Source organism: Mirounga angustirostris, unplaced genomic scaffold (assembly GCF_029215605.1).
Source record: "Mirounga angustirostris isolate CCGP_5_RB_7025 unplaced genomic scaffold, mMirAng1.0.hap1 SCAF_4, whole genome shotgun sequence".
In the NCBI taxonomy this organism is placed as follows: domain Eukaryota; kingdom Metazoa; phylum Chordata; class Mammalia; order Carnivora; family Phocidae; genus Mirounga; species Mirounga angustirostris.
In genome coordinates this window covers 28,764,972-28,787,217 of record NW_026991712.1, presented here as the reverse complement: position 1 = coordinate 28,787,217, position 22,246 = coordinate 28,764,972, and the positions used below count along the sequence as shown (strand labels likewise).

General features: G+C 34.1%; 1 protein-coding gene across 3 annotated transcripts in view; it reads right to left on the bottom strand.

Moving 5' to 3' along the window:
• The window catches only part of NUDCD1 (NudC domain containing 1), an 86,004-nt gene that overhangs the window by 52,612 nt on the left and 11,146 nt on the right, over positions 1–22,246 (bottom strand). For all 3 annotated transcript variants that reach the window (XR_010410545.1, XM_064587991.1, XM_045896039.3), the window contains exons 2-5: positions 21,257–21,411; positions 10,473–10,658; positions 7,213–7,390; positions 3,202–3,384 (exon numbers count right to left, since the gene is read on the bottom strand). Coding sequence is in view for 2 of the 3 variants with exons in the window: in XM_064587991.1 (XP_064444061.1) it covers positions 3,202–3,384; positions 7,213–7,390; positions 10,473–10,658; positions 21,257–21,411 (702 nt within the window). In the remaining variant the exon portion in view is untranslated. The remainder of the gene's footprint in view (positions 1–3,201; positions 3,385–7,212; positions 7,391–10,472; positions 10,659–21,256; positions 21,412–22,246) is intronic.

Sequence of the window (22,246 nt, the reverse complement as noted above, 5' to 3'; positions counted from 1 at the left end):
ATCCTCCCTTCACCTCCTTATCTCCTTGGCTTGTCTTCTAAAAAGCCAGCTACTGAAGAAATACCTTAAAACCCATCATACTAAACCATGAAGTAAGAAAATAGGGCTTACATACAAAAAGAATAAACATTTGCTTAATGATATCCATAAACATTAATCTGTCCATGTGCTCATTAGAAAGGAATATGATATAGTGGTTAGAACTAGTACTCCAGAGTTGACTAGTCATAGGTCTGAATCTTGGCTCAACCATTTATTAATTCTGGTATGCAACTTCATCTCTGACCCTCTTTTTTCTAATCAGTAAAAGAAGATAACAAAATATTACATACTTCACAGAACTATTAAAATTTAAATGAGTTAATACATATAAAATATTTAATATCAATCCTGTTATTAAATATACCATAAACCCTCACTAAATGTGGGTTATTATTCTTGTTTCGGGGTTATTATTCTTTTTATTTTTGTGCAGTTTTGTGTAAACACTTTGTGAGTACTAGATATGCTTGAAGATATAACACTAAGTATGATGTATCTTCTTCAAGGGTCACTTCTATTTGATGTTAAATAAAATTTAACAAGCATGATATTATAGAAATACAAAAATGAATAAATTTTCAATATAAAATTGTTACTTTGGATTAATTTCTAGCTTGTATCACCTTCCTTTAAGCAGGCTCTCAGAGCCTCTCTGATCTTTTTAGAAGTACTTTTAATATAAACTCACTGAAAAAGTTTCAACTGTAGCTTAAAAGATTGATAACTATAAGCTCCTTAAGGCAAGTAATTTGTTTCACTCAATTTTCTGTCTAACACAAAAGTCAACAAGGCAATTTATATGTAACAATGACTCAATGGATAACTTCTGGCAGATATGGAAAGGGGAAGAGTCTACAAAATCACAGGAGCTTTTAGTAAAAATTAAAGGCCATAGAAGTAGACTAAAAGGAAAGCCAGAATTTTTTAAACCTCTCTCCACTAAAAGTTATACAAACAACTAAATAATTTCAATTGTTGGTTGCTGAATGCCTTTCTATGTTTTTGGAAATCATGTTTTAAGTCTTTCTTTTCTTTTTTTTTTAAGATTTTATTTATTTATTTGACAGAGATAGAGAAAGCCAGAGAGTACAAATGGGGGGAAAAGAAGAGGGAGAAGGAGAAGCAGGCTCCCTGCTGAGCAGGGAGCCCGACATGGGGCTCGATCCCAGGACCCTGAGATCATGACCTGAGCTGAAGGCAGATGCTTAACCGACTGAGCCAGCCAGGCGCCCCACATTTTAAGTCTTTCAAAGAAAATGCTATTACTTATGTCATTATGACAACACCAAATAGGCAACAGACAGTATCAGTCTTCTTGAGGTTTATAGAAAATGAAACCAGTATATATTCTCAGAAGATTATTTATAAGAAAGCATGCTATAATTAACAAATTATCCATAACTTTTTTAAAAATTAATTTTTCCTTTACAAGTAAAAGCTGTTTATTAGAAGGAAAACAGAAAAATACAGGGATCTGAGGTTCACACTAAAAGGGAAGAAATGACATAATGATGTATTCAGGAGGAATTCAGTATTAGTGAGATGTCAACAAGAAAAACAACACCTGGACTGGTAGTTAGTGATTTAAAAAGATGTGTCCCTCCCAGGCTATGATCTGTCTTGGAACCACATGGGTCTCAGCTACTAGGCAGAATGGTTCCAAAGATTAGGGCATTCTTTCACTCCTTTGCAATTGCTCACCAAGAGTTCTAAAGGGCATGTGGTCTAGAGATATGAATAGCTGTTTTGGCTAAGCTCTAGAAGACTTTAACTTTCTAATTAAGGCAGAATTTATTTGGAAAGGGATCTTAGAGATAATCTAACAAAAAACGCATTACATATGAGGAAACCAATTTGTTGAGAGGCTAAATATAAGGCCATCAAGCACAATTCTCATATTCAAAGGTGCATATATCTATAAACCCGGGAAAAATGTTTTTAAAACATTTATTACATTATTATTTTCAAATGCTTTTCAAAGGATTTTTGTTTAGACAGCTCTAACTAGATAAAAATAGTGAAACTAATTTTTATTTCATATAATCAGGTAACAAAAAAGTACAAAGATTAATATGTATAATTGTTAAATACTGTGAAAATCTCTGTTAAGTAAAATATACTATTCTCTGGCTATAAACATCAGAAATATGAACAGTACTGATTATAGAGTGATGTTCTCTTGAATATAAGAGTACATATTCTTTGTATAGAAATATAATTTATTTATTTGAGAAAGAGCGAGAGAACACATGCACCAGCAGGGGGAAGGGGAAAGGGAGAGAACCCTCAATCAGACTCCCTGATGAGTGCAGAACCAAAGCAGGGCTCGATCCCAGCACCCTGAGATCATGACCTGAGCGAAAACCAAGAGTTGACGCTCAACTGACTGAGCCACCCAGGTGCCCCAGTAAATATAAATTTCTTTTGGAAGACCTTATTACTGTCTTTGTTCTAAAATATTACCTTCATCCATTTATTCATTTAACATTGGGAAAACTTGGTGATTTTGCCCTCAAGAACTTGTTTTCAGGTTAGTACTAAAGTTAAGCAAAAGTACATTAGTATACACCTATAATCAACAGAGTTTAGTTTATTTTAAAAGATTAGTATCTTCAATACTAATATGCTAGCTTCTCGAACACCAATAACAGAGACATCATTTATTCATTTAATAGGTATTTATTAAACATCTAATCAGGTAAGCTAATGTACAGATTTTTTTTTTTAATTTTATTTATTTTTATTTATTTGACACAGAGACAGTGAGAGACAGAGCATAAGCAGGGGGAGCAGCAGGCAGGCAGAGGGAGAGGGAGAAGCAGGCTCTCTGCTGAGCAAGGAGCCCAATGCAGGGCTCGATCCCAGGACCCTGGGATCATGGCCTGAGCTGAAGGCAGCCGCTTAACCGACTGAGCCACCCAGGTGCCCCTAATGTACAGATTTTTTAAAACATTTCTGGTAATTACTAATTAAAACAGTTCATACTATTTAGGTAGTACATTTTACAAAAGACTATTCTGACGAATATAAAGGGAAATAAAAATTAAAAACCTGTCTGATCCTAGTAGAAGCCAAAACCTAACCAAGAAGACAAACCAGCCATAAATGTGTGTGTGCATAAATACACATGAGCTCTAAGAAGGTGAATAGTAAAATTACCTTTGATTTTCTCTGACATGTTCTCATTCTTATTTTCTTCAAGATCTTGACCAACATGAACAAATGTGAAGGACTTGTAGGAGACAATCATCAGACCCTTCCCATCAGGCTCAATAGCAGCATAATGTGGCACTGACTTTCCACGGAGAATATCACATTTAATAATTTCATATTTGTTACTATCTGTAAGAAAACAATTTTAGAACAAAAAAATTACAAATAAAACACTATATTATAAAAATATCCTGAAAATATTTGTATATTGGTTTTAATTAAAATTGAGAATTTTAAGTGTACCGTTAAAAAGCATGCTACTGGGGCGCCTGGGTGGCTCAGTTGTTTAGGCAACTGCCTTTGGCTCAGGTCATGATCCTGGAGTCCCGGGATGGAGTCCTGCATCGGGCTCCCTGCTGGGCGGGGAGTCTGCTTCCCCCTCTGACCCTTCCCCCTCTCATGCTCTGTCTCATTCTCTCTCTCAAATAAATAAATAATAAAAAGCATGCTACTAAGTCTTTTCATAGGGATAAAAAGATTTATAACCTAATTTTCTGTAAATACACTCCTACTTTAAAATACTAGGTCTGATGAAATTTGCTCTTAGTTGTGCTTTCCAGTGTGGAAAGTAGCACACTACTGGCCATAGGGGCTAATTAATCAAAATTAAGTAAAATTTAAAATTCAGTTCTTCAGGCACCAATGCTCAACAGCCACACATGGCTAGCTGCTATTTTATTGGCACACAAATAAATGACACACATAAATGGCACACATACAAACATGTCCACCTGGCAGAAATTTTCATCAGACAGCAGTGCTCTAGACTTTGAAAGTGACTAACTTACCTGAAATATCAGCTTCTGATGGATCTACCTTTTCCTTTACTGTAGCCTGTCTACTTTCCCAGCACGTACATGATAGGCATCTTCTGAAAAGAGCCACACTAAGGATAAAGGAAAGGTATGGGGTGGACTATTTTTCTGCCTATTCTAGCTATTGATAAGGGGTTTCCATAAAATGAAATGTTTATGGTAGAAATGATTTTTATACAGAGACAGATCTACATGCCAACTGTAATCAAGCAAAAAATGAAGGGGGGGAAATCGGAGGGGGAGACGAACCATGAGAGACTATGGACTCTGAGGAAACAAACTGAGGGTTCTAGTGGGGAAGGGGGTGGGAGGATGGGTTAGCCTGGTGATGGGTATTAAAGAGGGCATGTTCTGCATGGAGCACTGGGTGTTATACACAAACAATGAATCATGGAACACTACGTCAAAAACTAATGATGTAATGTACGGTGATTAACATAACATAATAAAATAAAATTTAAAAAAGATAATTTTAAGACATAAATTTTAAGAATGAAATATAAAAAAACTGAATTCTTTCTTGAAAATAGGTGGGCTTTTTTTTTTTTTTTGCTTTAAAAAGTACTCAAACATTACAGTTGAGTCCATACCTTTACTTACACTGTTACTCTATTAAAGTGGGTTGTACTTTAACAAGTAAGCTTCACAATGATCGCAACTCAATGTCACATGTTCTACATAATGATACAATCTGTTCTAAAGTATCTGTCATTTTTCCCTCTAAATCTTCACCTACATTCACATTCATTTCATACATATTTAAGAATAGACTTGTAAATTTATGAATGAGCTAATATACTTCCTGCACAGTACATGCAAGGCAGAGTCCTACCTGACTCCAAAGACTCAGACTTAGATACTACATAGTTTATAGGGTGGCTTTTCCCAATATGTGTGCAGGAGAAAATAACAGGTGAATCTCAAGTGAACCCCATGATTAAATAAGTTGGGAATGCTTGATTAAAATTAAATTGTCCTTTTTACTCAAAATTTCTAGAACTTTTAACATGTTTAATGTGTAATAGGGATATTATACACCCACATTTTCAAGTTTATTTGACCACAAAACAATTATCAGATGTTCCACTCAACACAGTTTAGAAAAGCACTGTTATGTTCATTAAAAAAGAAAAAGGAAAAGAGTAACAATTATATTAATAATACTTGGGAGGGGTGAAAGGAATGAGACATTAAGAAGAGTAATGAGAAAAAAAGTGAACCATGGGGAGAATTAATATTCCTAAATTACAACCTTGGGAGATAAAAAGAAAAGTGAGTCTAATTATATCTGTCCAGTAGAGGCAAAGACACAAAGCGAAGGAAATGCAGGTGGTGAAGCTTGAGCAGAGTGCCTCTACATTCTGGTAAGTTATCGTGAACTGAGCCACAGCTGTCACAGAACCAGAGAACAGGAGGAAAAATATGCATCATGATTTCTCTGTAAGTTGTCAAGTTACGTACCTCAATAAAAAAATTAAAGTTTCTCTTATCTAAAGTAGAGACCGGCAAAGTACGGCCAGTGGGGACAAAGCTGAGTTTATGCATATTTTTATATGGTTTGTGGGCTAAGAATGAATTTTATACCTCTTTAAATGACTAAAAATAATCAAAATAATATTTAAATACATGTTAAAATTACATAAAATTCAAATGTCCATAAATAAAGTATTATTGGAATACAGCTATACTCATTTATTTATGTATTATCTATGGCTGCTTTTGGACCACAGTGGCATAATTGAATAGTTGTGATATAAATTGTATGGTTACCATTTGCCCTATACAGAAAGTTTTCCAATACCTAAAGTTTTAAGTTACTGTGTTTCTCCAGAGATGAAACTACAACACTGGGAAAAACAACAAATTATATTAAACAGTTCACAGAACCAATCTAGGAAATTTACTCAGCTTACTTACAAACTATTCTGTTACATATATATGTATATACACACACACATACATGTACATATATGTACATATACACATATTCATTTTAAAATAAAAAAGCCCTCTTAGAAATCAAACACTAATAGCCTTTATCAGATTGTAAACTTAACAGTTAACTCTTGAACAACATGAAGGTTAGGGACACCAATGCCCTGTGCAGTCAAAACTCTGTGTATAACTTTTGACTCCCCCAAAAAACTTAACTACTGATAGCCTACTATTGATTGGAAGCTTTACTGATAACAAAAACAGTCGATTAACACATATTTTGTATATGTATTATATACTATATTCTTAAAATAAGCTAAAGAAAGTGTTATTCAGGATATCATAAATACATTTACAGTACTGTCCTGTATTTACCAAAAAATATTCGTGGACCTGCACAGTTCAAACCTGTGTTGTTCAAGGGTCAGCTATAATTTAAGGCTCATAAGTTAAATGAGTAAGTTAATAAAAACTGAGAAAAAGCGGGGAGAATCATCATGGAAACAAGCTCCCTCAGTTCTCAACTACAGAAAAATCCAATTAGTTCTCAATTAAAGTAAGAACTAATAAGCAATGGCGAAGAACAAGGACACACCATTAAAGGAATCCTAATTAATAAATGAAAAAATAACTTCTAATGTCCAAGTTAGAAGCCTGACAGATTCGAACAGACCAAGGGTTGAGACTTTTCTACACGTGGAAGCACTCTAGGTAAGAAAAGCCAGCAGTTTTCCTGAAGGTAGAAACAAACAGCAAAGTTCAATTAGATTCAAAAGAAATCACAGTTATGATTCAAGGAAATAAAGGTATTTGTTTGTCTAGGTATTTATATTTAACTGATACTTCAATTACACTGTAATTTATAATTTACATTCAACAATGTATGTATTACATACACACAAGAATATATGTATGTAGTCTTGTATATACTGAAAATATACACTTAAAATTCTTCTAAAATTATGTAAGAATGTCTTCTTTTATACAGAAAGGCATAACTGACTGTGGAAGCACATTATTATTTTTTCTATAATCCATACCCAAAGGGAAACTATCTACAGGAATTCATTCCACTAGGTGTCGGGTATTAGATTACAGCAACACCACCCAAGGAAAAAGTCAACAGCATTCACAGGAACAGCTCTGCATTTCAAAATCTACCAAACGGTGCCAACCACTATGGATTCACAATGTTGTTACATTTTACCTTTGTTTTTTCTGATAGTGACCCACTCCAAAGAAACATAGAATCCACTTCCTTTCATATCCAATGCCTCTTTCTCTATTCGAAGAAGTAAGGTAGTTACTGAATGTTCTTCAGCATTCAGCAGTAAGACACTGTGAATTATGATAAAAGGATTCCCAAGCTCTTCATTAAACATAATCTACCAAAAAAAAAAAAAAAGATTACACATATAAAAATGTACATATTACACAAATGCAGGTAGCACAGAGGGAATGCACAGAATTCTGACAACACAACTAATTTGTATACTATTTAGTACAAGGAATAGAAAAATGAAAAAAGCCTTTAAATAAAGGTTACAAGTTCAAATAACATCTTTGAAGAAAGAACTTTTTTAAAAATGCCTATTTGTTTGATAGAGAAAAGTGATCAGTACTCTTGGCTTAAAAACAAGGAAAACAATATGGCATCCAAGCAGCATAAAAAGAAGAAAGAGAACTAGAAGCAACCTCCTAGAAAAGAATTATACAAAGAGGCCATGAGTCAGTCAATGTTGACTCCTTTATCTCTTCTCCTATCTTGTGTATGATTTATTTCTGCTTTGCTCCTCTTAGTTTCTGAATATTGTTCATGTTCATGCACATGTGTGCACATGTGTGTATGTATGGTTTTTCCTATTGTTTTTGTTTTGTTCTTCTATTTATTTCTTAGAAGTCTGCAAAGGTCAGAGTCAAAGGAATTGGAGACACCACTAAAACTTCTTTATTTCTCAAAAATAAAAGAGCCCCTTTACATTTAAAAGTTATAATTCAACAAACTATTTAAATATAATACTGAAGTGTCTTTTTAAAAAGCAAATCTAAGCACTATTCAGAGACACAAAATCTTAAATTCTTTTTTCTATCACAAACACAAAATCTAAAGAACTATTATACTTATTTAAGAGCAAATAATAAAGAGATATTTTAAGACTGTTCACTAAACAAGATTTTTGGATAAAAAAATAAATGGTTGAAGAAAACATACAAATGACAAAAGTTAGCTTTAAAAAAAACAAAAACAAAAAACCCTTTATCTGGAATCCCACCCTATCTGCTCCTACTTGAAAGCCTTATAAAGAAAAGTGTGCTTTAGTGTCAATTCCCTAAGTGTTTGAGCACCTCTGCCAAAATTATTCAAATAGTAGACCTTTGGAATCCATTCTGTGGTCTTCCACAAACAGAAAATAGCAAGAACAGCAAAAAATACCTCGAATACTCAAAACTGAGATGACAGACAGGTTCTAGTTGTTTGACTGGGTTTTGCTTTCGTTTGGGGGACAATAGGAGACCAAAGGGAGAAAAGAAAGATAGTAAATTTTGTCAGGTACAAGTAGCTAGTTTATTGCTTCCGCCTCTTCTTTCTATTTCATGTGAGTGAAAGGGACTGGAATGAGACCAGGCAGTAGATGTCTAAGCTTTTATGAATTGTTAGGCTGAAGTTTCCTGTCTCCTGAACAAGCCCAGCAACTCAAGCGTGATACGGCTGATAGCAACGCCCCCATCATATTAGAGGCAACACACTTGCAAAGCAGGCAGTCTTCCCGTCTTCCTTTATTTTTCTTTCTACACTGCAATCATCACCGCCCTTACTTGGCCCCCTTATGCCCTCCTGTATCCTCCAACCATTCCCACCTTTAGCTTCCTCTCTGTTCCACCAATTGTGCAAAGTCCTAAAACTCTCCTAAGTTGTTTCTCTTAAAGTGACCAGTATTCCACAGTATCCCTCCCACCTCAGTTAATGCCCAAGTCCTATTCCTGTCCCACTTCCCCTCTCCCCAATCAAAACTATTATTAATTGCAAACATCTCTGAGGGCGATTTCATTACAGCAGTGTATACTGAAGAGGGCATGAAGTAAATTTAAATTTAAAAGAATTTTTAAATGATTTAAAAAATATTACTAAAGGCTTAATATGCACCAAGGGGATATACATAGCATAAACCAAATGATTTATAAATCTGTATGAATTTCCTTATGGCAGAGTATGCGGTGTTATTTTTAAGTTGAAGGTAAGCTGGGTTAGTGTGTCTCTTTCTGCTCAAAACCAACAGAATCCATAGCTTGATAATACATAAATTCTCATTCTCCTGCCCCTTACTCTCCAAACTCCTTCCAAATGCTTCAGATAGCTATGCTATTTATGTATCACATTGCCTCAGTAATACAAAAAAAAAGAAAAAAGATAAAAATTATTACTGGAGGCCAGAGCAGAAAAATGTCACAATGTCCAATGAATATTTAAATCTGTGACTACAAAGGCCTGCAAAGGCCCCCTACAAACAGGCTACTGTTGTTTTGGTTATTTATCATGTTTTTTGAATTACTATAATTTGGTAGTATACCATTTAATATAACTTAGTAAGAAAGGCAAGCCATTTGGTTCTAAGGCCTTCTTGATTTCTCTCAAACAATTAAAGCCTGATCTTTGTTAGGCATCTGATGGTCTGATAAAAATATTTTACAAGATGTAAATAAATTAAGTTCATATTTCTTTATCTACACAGAACTAAAAGGCCACCTGCTGAGATTTAGACAATAGCAGTACCACAATATACTTATTAGTATTAACTCAGTGTCATTCTTTCCCACCTTCAAAAACTGTGGCTCTAGAGAAATTAATTCCTTATTTATTATTATTAAAATCCTAATCTGCCCCTCAGATTTAAAAATGTTGCAGTTTTTAGAAAACTGAAATAAAAATAGCATCTTAGAGATTGGCACATTACTATGTTTATGTTACAGTGTATTCTTCTAAGTAGGGAATACTCTGGTAAACTCAGCATTTGACTAATGGCAACTTACCAGATAGCTAGCAAGTGGTGCCTCAGAAGTGTGCTGGGTCATAAAGATACCAGCAAATATAACATGTGTAGAGGAGAAAAGATATCCCAATGTCATTCTTGGTTAACTCTTCATCAAGAAGGAGGCAATGTTAATACTTTAGTGTACTGCTTTACACATAATATAAAGCATTCAATAAACATTCGCTGAACAAATGAATGCAATTCTTGACAACTGCAATGACCCCAGATCAAACCAGAAATGTTTAAGATACCAGTTTTGTAAAAGGTATATATTTTATAATTTAATTAAAAATTTCCAAAACATTATATATTATAAAAATGAAGAGGTCACACATAAACCATGCCCAGAAAGAGTTATTCCAAAATCACTAAGGTCTAATTTATACATACTTTCCAGACTTTGCTTAAATCTAAAAAACAAAAAACAAAACCGCACCTCCCATTTTTCAGAAGCACTATTTCCACGTTCACCTGTACCAATGAGATATAATCGTCCAGTTCCATCTGACAAGGTAACCCAGGTAGAAGATGTGAAATGGATAGATGCACAAAGACGACTGTCGTATGCTGTCAAATCTGTGGGAAGTCGAAACACTTCTCGTGGTTTTCCTAAAGCAGTGTCCTAAAAAGAAGCCAAACATTATAAATGAATCCTTCCCTTTCCTTGATCCATATGCACACAGAATAAATATCTGCAGTGTAGTGGTTACTCTTATTCAAGAGAAGGTGCCTAATTCCCCTCCCTTTGAGTATGAGCTGTACAACTCATTTTTAACTAATAAAATATGGCAGAAGTGACAGTTTGTGACTTCTCAAACTCATAGTTTCTGTTACATCTTCTATCTTGCTCTCTCTTGGACTGCACATAATAGACCCACATGGGGAGGACGTAAGGGCTCCTCACAATAACCAGCACCCTGTGAGCTATTTGAAAGCCCTAGTCGAGCCTTCAAATCACTGCTCTCTGGGCTGACATCTTGGCTACAACTTCATGAGAAACTTTGACACAGAAACCACCTCGCTAAGCCACTCTGATTTCTGACCCACAAAAACTGAGATGACAAATATTTATTGTTTCAAGTCATTAAGTGTTGAAGTAGGATATTACACAGCAAGAGATAACTAATACCCTGTAGTAATCTGGTCTTCATTCTTAAATTTAGGGTTAATGATCAGTATTTTTAACTAACTGGAAATACTACATTATGTTCTAAATGCCTCCAAAGACATCAGCCTGTGGTATGAAAACACTACACTTAGATTATTAACAATTTAGGTTTCTACTAGCACATTTTTATTGTATCAATATCCTTAAAATTTAAAGCTGTAAGATGGATTGCAACATTAAACTGTTTTACAAGAAAATATATAAAAAGGTCTGTATTTCAGGAAACAAACATCTTATACATCAGATGTACTCAATTCAATAATTTGTTGTTGTTGCTAAAGTTTTAGGTTTCACTTTAGAGATTTTCCTGCAGGCCAAAAGTAATTCTTGATTCATGTATTTCATTCTCTGTTCCTAGAATTACTTAGATAAATGCATATATTAACAAAATTTAAGTAAACAAAATGTCCTTACCAGCCACAAGTTTTTTAGTGACCCACGTCTCTTTCTAAAGCATCCAGTTTAGTTTTCTTTGAAATGGCACCTTTCCTTCTTTTTGTATTCATATTTTAATGATTTACATAATACTGATTAAATAATGAAAATACAATGACAAGCCCAGCTGGCATAAAGTTTTTAGAATGCCCATATCTGAGTAAAACTCAATTAGCAGAAACAGAATTGTTATCACCATAGTACTGAGTAGCCTACTAGCAGTAAACATTAAGCTTACTGTGGTCTCCAGTCAGTATATTATATGAAGGGAAGAGAGAACATCAGTTACTCCAGTCACTCAATTGAATGGAGGTCAATTAAGAGATATTTTACTGCAGGCTGATGTCTATGTAGGCGTTTAGAACATGATGTTGTATTTCCAATTAGTGAGAAATAAATGGGAATGGTCAAAAAATGCTATTGGGATACTACAGATCTGGAAAAAATTGCCCTTTCCCTCACAGCATACACAAAAATCCCACATTCCAGAGAGATTAATAATCTAAATATTTTAAAGAAAAAGTAAAATAAATTTGTTAGAAGATTAATCACATTTTAATCTCAGGGTGGAGAAAGTCTTCCTGTGAAAAATAAAAAGACATGTATGAGTCAGGGAGAAAAATATTTGCCACAAGAATAACACAGGACCAGCATCCATAGTATATAAAAAACCTTAGCAACTCAAAAAGAAATACATGACTATCCAAAATGTTTAAATGGGTAAAGACATGTATAGGAAAACTATGGTTAAAAAAATTAACCAGAAAAAAAATCACCTAATACAAGCCCAATCCTGTAATAAATCCTTTCCAACATCCTCTTACTGAAACACTTGGTTCCCCACGGTGTAGACTCTCCTCTGCTGTAAAATGTAATAAATACAACTTGTTCAACTCTAGATGAGTACCTGGCATCTTTGTCTGAAGAGCACTGGTGGAGGAATGGTTAATTTTGAAATATCCATCCTTTGAAATACCAAATATCTGTTAAATATGCAGAAATGGATTTATAATACTGACATAAGATCTCTAAAATAACTGAAAAAAAAAAGTTGCAGAATATATACAGTGTGAATCCATATATATTGAAACAACAAAATGTTGTGATTTGACAGCACAGAGTACGGTGTTCACAGACACATGCCGGTCTGTTAACAGTGTTTACCACCAGAAAGGAAAAAAAGATCGTAGTGCAACTGGCATTAGGGAAGACTGAGGTAAGGGGAAACTTTCCATTTTTGCTTCAATACTTTGCTTGACTTTTTTTTTTTTTTTTACACTGAGCAATTTATGTGTAATATACATAGTTTAAAAGATATTAATAGGATAAAATAAAATGGGACTCCTTCCTCAAAACAGCTGTTTCAAAGTAAAGGTTTCTAGTGGTCTCCCCCACTACATGCCCTTCACTGCATCTAATCTAGTGAACCACTTGTTAGGACAAATGCATGGCTTAAACCTGTTAAATCACTACTTCATCGCATCATTTCATATACAGTTACTAAGGTTGTTTTAAGCTATTTTCTTTTAACATTAAGCTATTTTCTTTTATTTATTTTATTTTTTTAAAGATTTTTATTTATTTATTTATTTGACAGAGAGAGAGCCCAAGTAGGCAGAGCGGCAGGCAGAGGGAAAGGGAGAAGCAGGCTCTCCACTGAGCAGGGAGCCCGATGCGGGGCTCGATCCCAGGACCCTGGGACCATGACCTGAGCCGAAGGCAGAAGCTTAACAACTGAGCCACCAGGCACCCCTAAGCTATTTTCTTTTAAATACAAGGTTACACATAACCGAGATTGCTGGTAGTCTAATTATTAGATAGATGATTTTGATATCCAACAGAATTTGATTAAAATATTCAAGTACATAGATGTAAAGCTAAAAATTAAATTAAAATACAAAAGAAAATACAGTGTCTCTCTTACGTAAGTTAAATGATAGTTTAAGTGAAAGCGACCTGAATGTTCCTAATTTTTGAAATCTAATTCTCAAAGGGTACATTTAATTTTAAATGGACTGTATGCAATAAAATATTTTCTTCTGTAAATCTTAGAGTATTAAATTATTTCTGAATAACCTCCACTGACAGTTTTACGAAGTGTCCTCATAATAATGCTTTATGATATTGGCATCTATAATGTCTTTGCCCCACCCATTTTCTTCCAGACAAAAAAAAAAAAAAGGTTAATGTAACTATGTTCAAAGCTGTTGAAAATAATTCTGCACTAACATTTCACAGATGAATGGCAAAAGAATTAAAATTTCAATGATGAATAGAACATTTACTGAATAACTACAATGTATAAGCATCGCATTAAATAAGTGCTTTGATTTTTTGCCATCTCATTTAACGATTACAAAATCCTCTGAAGTTGAAATCATTATGCACACTTTGAGAGATAAAGAGCTCTGTTCAAAAAGATTAAATCATTTTCCTAGAACTCCAATGACAAGAAAATGGCAGGGCTAAGATTCAAATTCTGATTGACTCCACTCCAAAAGTTGATGGTCTCTCGTGTATTCCAAACTTTCTTGAGAGGAAACCACTACCCAAGTTTTTCTAAACAAATGATACCTCAGATCTCATTGCAATTTCCAGAATATTCCCTGCAAAAACAATAAGAATTGTGAATGCATCTACCATATTCAGTTTTTCTTTAGACTAACACATTATATAAAATTAATTAATTAAATTCCTGGGTCAACAAAATGTAATACAAAAATTATATTATCAATGTATTGTATATAAGCAACACAGTAAATAATATATGAACTATATTTATGAAAAATAATTCTAAATGGGAGTTTGAGGGCCTCTTGTCACAGATACAAAAAGACAAGGTTTGAACTGACAAGGCATTTTTCTAATGCATATGTTTATAGAAAGCACTACCCAAGTTTAAAGAAAAATGGTCAAGAAAAATTAAGGATGCCATTTACTAGTATTATTACACATTGACATTTAAAATTTTGCCCTTTTAAAAGGAAGTGATCTTTTTATGGAGAAAGACTTTCATCACTAATAACTGTTAAGTTTATTTGAAAGAAAAGAAAACTTCCTTTTTCCTTTCTCTTTTTTTGCTAAAGCTATAAGAAATGATGTTTTATTAAGTGGAATTTGAGTAATGTTTCTATAAAACATAAAACTTTTAATAATTCATTAATAACATACAGTTCAAAGAACTTACTCCTTTATTTTTTTCTTTAACCAGGTAAATACCTGGCTCCCTATTAATAAATGCAACCATAGAAAATAAGGTAAGATTCAGGTCTAGAGATGCTAGTTTGGAGATACTGGCATGCAACTGAGCTTGACTAATAAGCAGTTACAGTGTGTTACTCACTCCAAGACACAGCCTCACAAGTGTGGGCTTCACATGGAATCCAGTAACTCTCCTCCGATCTTTAAGTGCAATTTAAAGAGGCACCACAAGATGACACACTTCTTTAGGAGAAACAAACTAGTTTTTCAGCTAAATGGAAAAATAAGTTATGAAAGAATTCCCTAAATATTAAGAAACAAAACATATTACTTTAAAAGAAGCCCTAATACCCTAATAAAATAACATAAGAGTTAAATTTTAAAAACACTTTTTTTTTTTTTGCTTTCCTAAGGCATTTTCTACTTTCTAAAAGCACTTCCTCCCAAATGACATTTCCCTAAAATTAAGGATTGTAAACCGATAAAATAAACTGACTTGAAGTATATTGCCTCTATAAACCTGTGTGTTGAACTGCTGCCATCTGCTGGCTCCTGACAAAACCTCAAGGTCAGACAATTGTGTGGATTTCCTTTCTTGGGCCCTACAGCCACAATAGTGTTTAGCACGGATTTAACAGGGTAGAAGTATTTGTAAACCAGCCACTCCAAAAGAATCTCTCTGCGATTTGTGCATGTGTGCCTCTGACTCAAAAAAAAAAAAAAAATTTATATATATATATATACACACACATATATACATATATATCAGACAATAAAATGGGTATTAGAACAACTTTTCTGCTTAAATAAAAAGCCAACGCGTAACCAGTGGCCAACAATCTTCACCTGCCCCCAACACAGAAGTTCAAACAGGTCCGTTTCCTTTTTTGCTGCTCAGAAAAATAGTAAGAAATAAGTGTGGCACTCTTCTGCACCGCAGGTGAACAGCTTCTCAAAACTTGGTCACTGGACCACAAGCAAAATCATATGAGGTCCTTGATAAAATGCAGATTCCCAGACCACAACCAAGCCTGACATACTGAATCTGAATCTTTAAGAACCATAACCTGAAATTAGCTATTATCAATTATTCCAAGTGTTTCTGATGTGCAATACAGTTTGAAAACCAAAGACAAAAGCTGAATTAAGCAGAAAACAAACTAAAATAACCCCAGACAAATAAAATAAAAATAAAATAATAATAAAAATACCCTTCTAAAATTTGATTAAGGAAAAAGAGAAAAAATAGAGAAAGGAAAAACAGAAAGATAATCTTCAGAGCATAAAACATGCAAATTTACAGCAACAAATCTGAAAAGAATAAGAAGAAATGAACAATTTTCCCTAGCAAAAAAGTATATTATTAAATTACCAAAGAAACAGTTTGACTAAACCAATTACCACAGAATCAACTGGATAGGTAATTAGAAGACTATCACTGAAAAGGACAAAAGGATATATAATAAAATAGGTCCAAAGAGGATCTTTATTTAACATATAAGGAAAGGGTCATTCCAGTCCTAAACTGTTCCAATTCCAGAAATCTCTCCAATTCCTTTAAGGAAGTGAGCAAAACGTTAATGAAAATCTGACAGATATCACCAAAAACAAAATTAAAAAAATTATTAATTTGTGAAAATAAATACAAATATACTATACATATATAAAATATGTTAATCAACTTTATGTTATCAGTAAGGCTTCTGGTCAACAGTAAGCTATTAGTTAAGTTTTAGGGACTCAAAAGTTGTGCTTTTCTACTGCAAATTTTTGATTGTGCAATGGGGGGAAGGGTTTAGCACTAAGATTCCCAGTATTGTTCAAGGGTCAACTGTCAATTCACAGTCTGCTGTGAATTAATAAACTAGAAGAAACTTTATTTTGTATGCTGCAGCATTCCCAGTGCCTACGACAATGTGTAACATATAGTAGGTATTCAATAAATATTTTAAAGGTCAAGTGAAGAGTATAAATTAGACTATGTGACTTAGTTAGGCTCTGTAAGTCAGTATTAAGAGAATTTCCAGATTTTAGATTTGTCTTCCCAATCAAACAAAACATAACAGAATCTAAAAAATATAAAAGTTCTTTAAATTTAAAAAACACAGTTAAAATACAAATTATGCATATGCAGAGTATGGACATGTATAATCATGTATAGATAATACACTGCACATGTATGCATATAGGGCATTTTGCTCAAATGTACACACTACCCAAGTAGATAGTGCATATAGAGTGTACGTGTATATTGTGTCTTTAATGAGTCCATAGGTAAAGAGACTAAACTAAATAAGGAACTATAACTAGTTATTCTAAGATGTCCATAGAAGCCAGAGAATAGGTCAGAAAAAAGGGATCAAAAACATTAGTCTTTGCCCTGATTCCACATCAAGTAAGTTATCTTAATAAAATTACGTCATTTGATTTCCTGTGAAAACTTCCCAAAGGGAGAAGAAAACTATATTGACCAGTCCACACTGCTTATAGTATTTCAAACGCTATCATTAAACTTTCATTCCACATTTCCAATCAATCTTGTGACTTAAAATGGTTTTAGTATTCTAAATCATGATTACCAACGAGTGATTTGATAAAACCAAGTTTCTGGCCCAAAACTGTGACCCTATCCACACCCGTCTCCCGGCCAACCATAGTTAGAACTAAAATGAATCAAACAATCTTTCTTTCTTTTTAACATTTCTCTTTGCTTAACACAGAATAACATGACTGTTCCTCCCCCCTTCAAAACCTGGCCTCTGCCCACCTTGCCATCCTCCTCTCCAACCATAGCCTGCATACTATTTAGGTCCTTCTATACATACTCGTGTTTCAGCAAATCAAGCTAGAGTACCTATAGTGCACACACATGCCTGTGGGAGTTTGCTGAATGTGCCTCTTAACTCAGGTGCAGACATAGCTGCCTCAAGCTGCATGGCAAACTAATTGATCCTTCAAAATTCTGTTAAGGGGCGTGACATCTCTTCTGAAACTTCTCTGAACACTTCATCTTTCCACATTTCTCATTTCCTTCTCCATACTATGTCTGCATCCTGTCCCTACTTCCACTGTTACATGTTATCTATTTATTTGTATATGTGGCTACAAAGCACATAACAGCATTCAATAAATGTTTGCTGAAGAAAAATAAGTATTTATTATTCACTAAAATTATTTTTCTCAATAAACCAAAGACTCATACCTGAGCCTGAAGAAGAAATAATAAGAGAAAAATCCTATCAAGAAACCAAGCCTCGGTAGCTCAGTTGGTTAAGTGGCCAGCTCTTGATTTCCACTCAGGTCATGATCTCAGGGTCCTGGGATCAGGCCCTGTTTAGGGCTCTGTTCTCAGCAGGGAGTCGCTTGAGGATTCTTTCTCCCTCTGCCCCTCCCCCCCCCCACACGTGCTCGCTCTCTTTCAAATAAATAAATAAATCTAAAAAAAAGAGAGAGAAAGAATGCGAAAAAGAATGCAAAGCCAAGGGGCGCCTGAGTGGCTCAGTCGTTAAGCGTCTGCTTTCGGCTCAGGTCATGATCCCAGAGTCCCGGGATCGAGCCCCACGTCAGGTTCCCTGCTCGGCAGGGGGCCTGCTTCTCCCTCTCCCACTCCCCACTGCTTGCATTCCTGCTCTCACTGTCTCTGTCTGTCAAAAAAATAGATAACATCTTTAAAAAAAAAAAAAAGAATGCAAAGCCAACTCCAAAGGATAAGAACAAGCTTTAACCAGCTGTTATTATTTCTACAAACATACTGACCAAGCCTCCTGCTGGGTGGCAGGATTATAGAAATATAAGAAAAACCCAGGGCGTAGACTAAGGGTTGGCAAGCTCTAGTCAATGACCTAAATCTGGGCGTCATTTTTAAAAATAAAGTTTTATTGGAATTCAGTCACATTCATTTACATATTGTCTAATGCTGTTTTCATACCACTATAGCAAAACCGAGTAGTTGTGACATAAGACTGTCTAGCCTACAAACCCTAAAATATTAATTATCTGGCCCTGTGCAGGAAAGGTCTGCCAACCCCTGGTCTAGAAGGAATTCAAAGTCCACATAGAGCTGAGGGCCAATTGTTTGAATATTCCTGGAGGCGCAAAGGGAGGATGTCAGGGAAAACTTAATAGATGAGATGGTTTGCTGGGACTTAAGACTGGGAAGCAACCTGACACAGAACTAAGGAAGAATGTTCCAGGTGGAGTTAATCACATGGGAAATGGGCTGAAGGCAACAGGATACAGAGCATATCTCGGGAACTGCAAGAGTTTGGTATTGTTTGGGTATAGTGAACAAAATGGTAAAACACAAGGTTGGAGAGAAGGGCACCATAAACTGCATATACCAAGATGAAGAGTTTGTATTTTAAAAATAGATATCACGGGGCACCTGGGTGGCTCAGTTGGTTAGGTGTCCAACTCTTGGTTTCAGCTCAGGTCATGGTCTCAAGGTTGTGAGATCAAGTCCCACCTCTCTCTCTCTAAAATAAATAAATAAAATCTTTAAAATACATATATATGTGTGTGTGTATATATATGTACACACACAACACTTTGTGCTTACACTTGCCAAAGAATCAAAACAGACACAGAAAAAACAAACCACTTCTGGAAGGACACAGAGGAAACGAAAAGAATTTACAAGAAAACACAAATAAATGGGAAAATACTCCATTCTCATGGACTGGAAGAATCGATATTGTTAAAATGTCCATACTACTCAAAGCAATCTACAGATTCAATTCAATCTCTATTAAAACTCCAATGGCATTTTCACAGAAATACAACAATCCTCAAATTTGTATGGACCCACAAAAGACCCCAAAAAGCTAAATCCCAGTCTTGAGAAAGAAGAACAAAGCTGGAAGCATCACGCTCCCTGATTTCAAACTACTTTACAAAACTGTGGTCATCAAAACAGTATGAAATTCAAGACAATGGAACAAAACAGAATCCAGAAATCAAATCACACACATATGATCAACTGATTTACAACAAGGAGCCAAGAATATACAATAGGAAAAGGACAGTCTCTTCAATAAACAGTACTGGGAAAACCTGACAGTCACATGAAAAAGAGTGAAACTAGACTACTATATATATATATACACACACACACACAATACAATATTTTATTTAGCCATAAAAAGGAATGAAATCCTGCCATTTGCAACAACATGGATGCACTTTGAGGGCATTAAGCTATGTGAAATAAGTCAGAGAAAGACAAATACCATATGATCTCACTTATATATCAAATTAAAAAAAAATCAGATTGATGATTCTGTAGATGCAATGTAGAACTATGCTAGGAGGAGGGAGTAGTCAGGAAGCTATTATTATTCTACTTACTGTTTAAAGCAAATACACTAATAACATGAAGTAAAATACAGGACGAAAATAGCTTGAAGGATATAAGAGAAGTACAAGGAAATATATTATTGTAAAGTTTTTATAGTAAAATATTAAGTAGAGGAAGACTATGATAAGTTAAGGATGAATACTATAAACTCTATATTAACCATTAAAAAAATGATAATACAAACGGGTTTAGATAAAAGCCAAAAAAGAAAATTAAACGGAATTTTAAGAAAATTTGCTTAATCCAAAAACAGGTAGGAACAGAGAGCTAAAGAAAAAAAGAACAGACGGTACAAACTGAAAAGATAGCAAAATGGTAACATAATCCAACCATATCAGTAATTACATTAAATATAAATGTACTAAGCCCTTCAAATTAAAGGACAGATTGTCATGCCAGATACAAAACAAGACCCAACTACATGCTCTTTACAAGAGATGTACTTTAAAAATAACACTGTCATGTCAGGATGGCTGAGTGGTCTAAGGTGTCAGTCAGACTAAAAACAACATTGATAAACTGAAAGAAAAAGGATAGAAAAAGATGAATATTACTAATAAAAAAAAGCCAGCACAACTTTATTAATATCAGAAGATTTCAAGACAAAAATCATTCCCAGAGTCTAGATATGAAGAGGGGCATTTCATAATGCTAAAAGGACAAATCCATAGCAGACAAAATGTTTGTGCCCCAATTAACACAATTAAAAATACAAAAAGCAAGAATCAAAAGGAAAAATAGACAAATCGAATGTTTATAGTCAGTGTTAACACTTCACATTAGAAAAAGCAGACATGAACAGTTACATCAATATTGATCTATAAAACCCATTAGAGTAGTTGCTCATTGGTGGGAGTGGAGGAGAATACTTAAGTGTAACAGGAACAAAGGGAAAAATTAAAACTGAATTAAACAGAATAGAGCCTTATACAGATTAAGGATAGGAATGATTCCATATATTAAAGATACATGTACCTCAATTCTCTGGACACCAGATTAAAAATGAAAATTAAGAATCAAATTTATTGGAAAATCCTAATATTACAGATATTTTTCTTACCAGCATCACTGTTAAATTCATAACTCTTCCAAGGTTATCAATGTAGTAGACACTGTCTTGATACCATGAATCACAGTGTAGGTAATTATACATTCCAAAAGCATGCATGTGTTCCAGTGTATATTGATCATCTCGAAGTTTTACTTCTGCCACGGCTGAAATATAAGAAAAATAAACATACACATCACAAATTTGTCTCAGATTATTTCTTTTTGCAGAATGCTTACAAGGTGAAGAAACTGCAGAAAGCTAATCACAAAGGCCTTTGGGACAAATTCACTATATTATTCATTCTAAAACAATTTCTAGGCGCTGTGTATAGAGGATAAACAGTAAGTAAAATTGAATGATTCCTGACAATAGTCGTAAGAGAGGGCTTTTCATGCCATTACCATCTCTTCTTCTAGGCACCTATTCCTTGTAATTATGAATAAAAAGAACAGGGAAATTCTAAAATTGAAGATCTCCTGTCTTTTGGGCAAATATTAAGTATTTTATAGGGAATTTTATAGTTTTTAAAATGCTTTTACCTCTATTATATCTCATTCCTTTTTTAACACACATTAAGAAATAAAGATAATGTTTTTATTTCATTATACAATTATGGTAACAAATGTAAGCACAAATGGTGATTTCTCCAATGTTTTATCACATCTTTCCCAAGGGTACAGAACAAAATATTCTACCTGTAATAGAAACAAGGTTTCCTAGTTAAAGAACAGTGTTTTCCACTAGGGCATTAGCAATTTCCGTAATTTTATTTTTACTTTTTTCCACCTTTATCGTGATGTAATTGACATATAACACTGTATAAGTTTAAGGTGTACAATATAATGACTTGATATATGAACATATTGTGAAATGATTACCACAGTAAGTTACTGAACACATCCATCACCTCACAGTTATTTTTTTTGTGATGAGAACTTTTAAGATCTACTCTCTTAGCTACTTCCATAATTTTTTTTTAAAGATTTCATTTATTTATTT